This window comes from Triticum aestivum, chromosome 1A (genome assembly GCF_018294505.1).
Source record: "Triticum aestivum cultivar Chinese Spring chromosome 1A, IWGSC CS RefSeq v2.1, whole genome shotgun sequence".
Lineage (NCBI taxonomy): Eukaryota > Viridiplantae > Streptophyta > Magnoliopsida > Poales > Poaceae > Triticum > Triticum aestivum.
Window position 1 is genome coordinate 370766368 of NC_057794.1, and position 7094 is coordinate 370773461.

The 7094-nt window shown below is 41.0% G+C and overlaps 1 protein-coding gene across 1 annotated transcript; it reads left to right on the plus strand.

The window, feature by feature from the left end:
* Positions 1-4468: 4468 nt before the first annotated feature.
* On the plus strand, positions 4469-6689 carry LOC123185457 (uncharacterized). Its single transcript, XM_044597367.1, has 7 exons — positions 4469-4625; positions 4732-4896; positions 4979-5327; positions 5908-5983; positions 6098-6247; positions 6352-6499; positions 6613-6689. The coding sequence occupies exons 1-7, from the start codon at positions 4469-4471 to the stop codon at positions 6687-6689; spliced, it is 1122 nt and encodes a 373-aa protein (XP_044453302.1).
* The last annotated feature ends 405 nt before the right edge of the window (positions 6690-7094 follow it).

A 7094-nucleotide genomic window follows, 5' to 3' on the forward strand; every position in this document is an offset into this window, starting at 1 on the left:
TGAAAAGGATCCGTACGGGGCCTTATTGTTCGTTTTTTTTATTTGCGAATAAGCACTTACCGTTCATTTACTTTTCACAAATAAGCATTTATTGCCGTGCCACTTCCCTTCGTTATGAAATAGGACACTGAATTAAGCATATACGCAGTCAAAAATTTATATGTTTCCAAACCAAAATGTAGAAGCGCCCTTTACGTTGGTTGGATCAAACCGGTACCATTGGTTGATCATGCCAAATAAATTAACACTGTACTTTTTCTGTGTGTAACATTTACTTATAAATGCAGATAAGAAGTAACGTCCAAAGTTGTAAAAACGCCATTTGCTGGTAGCTAGCCAGCTTTCTTAGGCTAAATGTTCCTCTGCTCTTAGAAGAAAAAAGTTGGAATGGAAAATAATAATCCCTATTTATCAAATTATTTATAGTGCATATAGTTTTTTTGTATCAAGATTCGTAGAAAATTTTATATTACAAGGGCATAACAAATCAATTTCATAGATTTGTAACGAAATAATAATTTTTATATGGTATATATTTGACATGGTAAATGTTTTTGATTCATAGATATAAAAAGACATCGTAACTGTTTATACATTTCTTAGCAAGGAGGGAGTACCCCGATCATCTAAGCTACTATTCCGTTCTTTTGCAGCAAAGTAATTAACCCACCCTACGAACAGGAAGAACATATCCCTAGCTAGTCAGTCGATGGAATCACTGCTGGGTGGCGTCCTAGTCAGACTGATTGATCAGATTGTGGACTTTGACAGCCGCGCTAATTATTGATCGATCTCAGCCAGGTGAAACAAAACATGATGGTGTTTTCTTGTCAAATTATATCTTCTCTTTGGAAAACACAAAATGAGAGTACATGGCCAGGATAAACATTAGTCATTCAATGAGGATGCACGATCTTTTTGTTCAGTTTCTGATCATTGTAACACCAATTTGGTACTTTCATCCACTCAAGAAAAAAACTTGGTACTTACAGAGTAATACAGATCTGCCTCGGTGATCATTCACAAGGTCAGCAGTTTACAATTAGCTATTTTAAATGTTCCTTTTAGAATAGGAGTAGATGCAACTCACCATATCTTGGAGCACAACCCTTGTAAGTTGTAACAGGTGCGGTTATAAAGTAACATTCATGATACATCAGGAATGCCTTGTGCAATAAAGGAAGATAACCTATATGCTTAATCATTTCCTTCTATTCTAACCTAATTCTTTAATAATTTCCTTTTCCCCCTTCTTCTACTCCTTGGTCCGACGGGGTTCGAACAACACCAGTTTCAATTACAAGACATGAATTCATTTTTTGGATGGTTTTATTTCTTGTGCAATGGCCTTGTGACAACAAATTTGCCACTTGGGGCGACGTGGACACTTTTGTTTAGTAATGCTCACTTTAGTCACTTGCATCAGAAGATGTGCTAGCCACAGCGTTCAAAGAGGCCATCCAATCTCTACTATGTACACTAGCTGTCTAAGAAGGAACAATAGGCACATGAGGCATTGAGAAAATAGAAAATAAAACAATATCTCATTGTAGTTTTAGAAGAAAAGTTTTATGCTTTCCTCTGTTCCGATAGTCAGTGCTCGTCTCAATTTTTTTCTCTTCCTGACTCACGCACAAAGCCATATTTGTCTAAATATATGATTGGATGTTTTTTTTTTGCTGTCTTTAAAACTAATATCGTGCAACTCCAAAGGAAGAGGAAGGATCATATGATAAACATGAAAAGCATCGGGAAAATATGCGAAACAAATCTCAGCCCCTGTTTCTGGAGGCAAGACGTATTTCGGCTTTCCTCCATGTTTCCATGAGACTATGACCACTGCTCTCAGGACCTCTTTTCTTCCTCTTCCCAACTCATTTCCACCCCTTTATCATCTAAAACATCCTATGTGTTTGCACATCCTATATTATCCCCTAAAATGTTTGGCAAGCGAGAGGAAAAGGAAGGAGTAACTAAGATCGATAGGAATAGAAGGCATCAGGAAAACACAAAGCAAATCTCTACCTTGGCTCTGACACAGGAGGAGAAAGTGGCCTCTAGGCTTTCCTCCATGATCCTATTCCCACTGCTCTTAGATATTCTCTCTTCCTCTTCCTCTCTCACTATCTAGCTCTTAAACTCCGCATATTTAGCAATAGATAGGTCATGCTAGTAAACAAGGTTGTAGTGTTCTGAAGTCTATATATAGGCAACTATAACGTTGCTCTATACTGCATTAAAACCATGTGAGCAAAGCAACTAAAGGAATACACCTACTTCACGGTACTCCATATAGTCTAACAATGAGGATACACATATTTTAGACAGCACTGAAGAAATGGTGCAACGGGGCCAATTATTTATGGCCAGTGGTAAAATATTGCATCACTTACTACCTTTAGTACAACTGCAGTTCATTGCTACCCCAACTTGCACTTTACGAGTACTAATACAGATCTGGCCTTTGTGGCCACTCACAAGACCAGCAATTTACAAAGAACTAGTTTAAAAACTTCTTTCGGAAAAAGGAGTACAACTCATCAATGTTGATATTAACATAGAGCATATGTTTCTTAGAAAGAAAAGGGGAATATCGCAAACATATATGCTTAATTATGTACTTTCTTGTAACCTATATGCTTAATTATTTCCTTCTCTTCCCTTCTTCTTCTCGTCTTGCACTTAGGCCCGATGGTGTCCGAACAACACCTAGTTCAGTTACATGGCATGAATTATTTTTTGAGATGATTTCTTTTCATTTGCAATATGGCCTTGTGACAACATATTTTTTAATTTGGGTAATGTCGACACTTTTGGTTTAATGTTCACTGTTTTTCTTTAATGAAAGGGTAGATCGTGAAGGAGCTAGACACATGCGAGAACTCGAAGTCCGTGCTAGCAGCAATAGCGCAGAGCTACCTTGGTGCAAAAACCTGAGATGAAGAAAAACGAACGAGACTGCCAAACCAACCTCGCTCTGTTCTTTTTTCTGCTCTTGTTCTGGCCTGGCACGCCCAAATTGTAACTGTCGCTCAACCACTAGCTAGTGGGGATTGCCAAGGATTCGGTTCAACTATTGGAGCAGTTTCTAGGTTTGAAAGTTGAAAATAATAATAGGATCGCTAAGGAAGTTGTGGATGGATTAGCTACGTTTAGTAGAGAAGGGGTGTGTGGTGGTGTGTTACAACACTCAGCCCTCACCCATGTGTTCAATCTAGTGCGGCAAGATTGTAATGATTCTTTATTCTCTTATAATTCATCTATGCACCATTGTATAATAAAATAATCCTTTATATATGAATTTGGACCAATGATGTCAGCCACTTCTAAAAAAATATGTCGGTATGTTAAGCATATACAATTGCATCGTTATAAAGCCTTAATTGCAGCTCTCACCCTAGTTTTACACTCGGTAGTGAGATTTTTTTTTGACCAGTTTTCATAAGTGTTTTGTGAATGGGTTTTTAATTAAGAAAATCTATAGAGGCTCTTACGGTACCCTGCCACGATAGATAAGAAAAGACAATATAAGGTCACATAACATTGATCCCATTATGTTCGATATCGATAGTACAACTACATAGTAGAGCATGAATGACCATCAGTAGATCATAACTATCGCACCACACCTCCCTCTCATCAGCTAGTGGCAATCTATGTCCCAGCATTACCTATCCCTCCTGCTCTACTCCCTCCATTTTTGTTTAAAGGGCGCAGCTCAAAAAACTCTGGGACCAAGGTGCCTAGTAATTGGACGAAAATCGTGGACGTGGGACGTGATATTAGCATCGGGAGTTAAGGTTCTGCGCCTAACTAATCGCGTTAAAAACGCTTAGTAACCCCCACGGCCAATCAGCGAGCCATCTCCTCGCATGCACTGGTGGTGCCAATTCCAGCCGCGATTTCCTCTCTTTCTTCTTCTTCCCGCACTCGTTCCTTTCTCCCCGCTCAGTTTCCCTCAAAAACGCGAGTGAAAATTTCATCTCCGATCGAAAACTCGCGCCGATCTTCCCCGCTGCCAAATTGTAAACGAAATTTTCACCGATCAATAGTTCCCGCCGATCTTCCCGCCGGTGCTCTCTTTATATATGTGTGCAGATGGAGGCACACGAACAGACATCGGTCTGCATCTCTCCTCCATCTCACTCCAATGGCGCCGCCACAACCAGGGGGATCAGATCGCCGGCCTCCTCCTCTTGGCCTCCGTGGGCTTTCGCGGGTGGCTTTCCAACCTAGATCGCCGCCACCAGGAGCAGTTCCTCCTCCTCTTCCTCTTGGTCTCACAGGACGTGCGTCGATGCCAGCTTTCTCCATTGTCACTGCTCGCTCGGAGCCGCATCCTCCTCCAACGACATTGCCTCGACGGCGTGTCGGCCTCGCACGCCCGTCTCGTCCTCCGGCACCTAACGAGGCCGGTTCCTCGAACTAGAGTGTCTCCATTGGCGGAGCCGTGGCAGGTAGCGGAGAGATGGTAAGATCTTCGTTCGTGGGGTTTAGCCTCGTCAATGGTGGCGGCGGGATCTCGTTCGGCAGTGGCGGCAGTGAGTCCATGGGCTTCACTTTCAGTTCCGGCGCCGGTGGCATACGGATCAGAGATGGATCCTCCCGTGCTGCCACCATAGAAGGTAAACCCTAAACCCTAGTTGTAGATCATGTACTCATAGTTTTTTGTAGTTTTAGATGATCATGTACCCTAAACTCTTGTCTGCTGTCACGTGTGCATGATCAAAGGAACTGGGTTCGGCCTTGCTGGACAGAATGGGCAGGAGATGACCAACGGAGACACTCCAACAATTGGCTACCGAGGGGTTGGATACAACCCAAATTTTGCCCATGCCGACGAATACCCTCCTAGTCAAGAGCATGTTCAAATCCAAAAAGAACCTATCGATTTGAGTAAGCACCTTTTGATCATATTTGTGTGTTTCAGTAATATTCAATATTTTTCATGTCAAATTATTCTGTCCAATGCATTTAGATGTTATGTCGAACAAGGAGACAAGAACGCACTACCGTACAGATGATAAGCGACACATATATTCTGAGATCCTTGCCCGTAATGGTGGGGGTAATAGGTTGAAGCATGGAGTTTCTAAAGCTGTTGCACTAGCTTGTGAATGTCCAAGGAGAATAGTGCAAAGGGTATGGCAGCAGGCTAAAAATGGTGGAGGCATTACAGGGGTAAAAAACAATCGGAAGCTCAAATCAGGAAGGAAAAAGATAAATTTAAACATAGATGCATTGGAGGCCATCCCACCTGGAGAGAGAACAACATTAGAACAAGTTGCTGGACATCTAAACTTGTCAACTACCACTGTTTGGAGGAGGTGAGAGTTCTACTACTGAATTGTTGTCAAATTTCTACATGTCAACATTCCTTTATTTTATGGATTTCTAAGTGATAGGTTGAAGATGAAGGAAATTCGACGAATAACAAGTGAATTGAAGCCCGCCTTGACTGATGCAAACCAAAGGGCTCGTCTGGAGTATGCTCTTAGGCATCTTGAACCATGTAGCATAACATCCCTAGGTGGTACTAATCCCACATTTAGGGCTGATATGGATGTGGTTCATATAGATGAGAAATGGTTTTATCGCACGCGGAAGACCCAGAACATGTATTTGAGTCATAGAGAGGAGGCACCACACCGGGAATGTAAAAATAAAAGCCACATTCAGAAAATTATGTTCTTGTCTGCAATGGCCAGACCAAGGTATGATGCTCAAGGCAATTGTGTGTTTGATGGCAAGATAGGGGTTTGGGCTTACACAGAGTGGGTGCAAGCTAAAAAGAGAAGTCAGAATAGGTTGGTACTTGTTCTTGTTACTACTTTGTGCTAAAAAAATTTGTGCACATTATTCACTACTTTGTGCTACGTTTGAGTATATTTGTTTCTATATCCATAGGTTGAGGGGGGCATGGGAGCCGAAGCCTGCAGATACAGTGGACAGGGAGAAAAGTCGGGAGTACTTAGTGAAATACGTACTGCCGGCTATAAAGGAGAAGTGGCCTGAGAGCGATAGATGGAATACCATCTACGTACAGCAGGACAATGCTAAGACTCATATAAAACCAGATGATCCACTTTTTTTGCAGGAAGCTGCTAGGGGTGGTTGGGATATTAGGATGATATACCAACCACCTAATTCTCCTGACACAAACATATTAGATCTTGGTTGGTTTGCCTCAATTCAAGCAATGTTCCATAGAAAGATGCCCAAGACCCTAGCCGAGATTGTCCAAAAGGTATTACACTGATTAGATCTTGGTTGGTATTCTTTTTATGTTCTATGTGATATATACCTATTTGTGTATGAACTGTTTTGAGTTTTTCATGTCATGTGTCATAGGTTAATCAATCCCTAGCTGAGTACCCCCATCAAAGGCTCAATAGGATCTGGTTGAGTCATCAAGCGTGCATGAGAGAGATCATCAAGCACAAGGGGTCTATCCACTATGTTGTTCCTCACTTGAAGAAAAAAGCACTAGAGAGAAAAGGTATTCTCCCGGTTCGTTTGACGATTGACAGAGAATATGTCGAGCAGGCAATTCAGTACTTGAACTCAACATGAGTTGTAACATTAGCATTGTCCTGAAAGTTTGTTTACTAGCTGATATTGGGACTATCTTTGAAAGTTTGTCTTTGAAAGTTTGTGTTTCAAAGTTTGTCTTTGAGTTGAAACATTAGCATTGACAGAGAATACTGTCTTTGAAAGTTTGTTTACAATGCAATATTGGGACTGTCTTTTGCACTTTGAGAAAAAACTTGGAGTACAATTTTGACATTTGCCTTACAAGTTTCAGTGATAGCTAACAGACTAGTTCATCTCGGTGTAACAAGTTTCAGTGATAGCTAACAGTTTCAGTGATAACTTTGATAAAAAACTTAGCACTGACATACTTCATACAAATGCAAAAAAAATCCACTGCAATAGAATTTTTTATTTCATTCCATAATTCACAACCAAGATCAAGGTTCACAGATTTTTTTATTTCAGTCCATAATTCACAACCAAGATCCACTTAAACATGGCTATTTCTTGTTCAACATGAAGCCTAGTTCATCTCGGTGTCCGGCACAAATGCATTGTCA

What these genes read in the sequence shown, in the direction of transcription:
- LOC123185457 (XM_044597367.1), top strand. Translation starts at nt 4,469, where the DNA reads ATGGTAAGATCTTCGTTCGTGGGGTTTAGCCTCGTCAATGGTGGCGGC. An exon ending in ACTACCACTGTTTGGAGGAG is followed by an intron (nt 5,328 to 5,907) that starts GTGAGAGTTCTA and finishes CTATATCCATAG; the next exon opens with GTTGAGGGGGGCATGGGAGC. An exon ending in TAGCCGAGATTGTCCAAAAG is followed by an intron (nt 6,248 to 6,351) that starts GTATTACACTGA and finishes CATGTGTCATAG; the next exon opens with GTTAATCAATCCCTAGCTGA.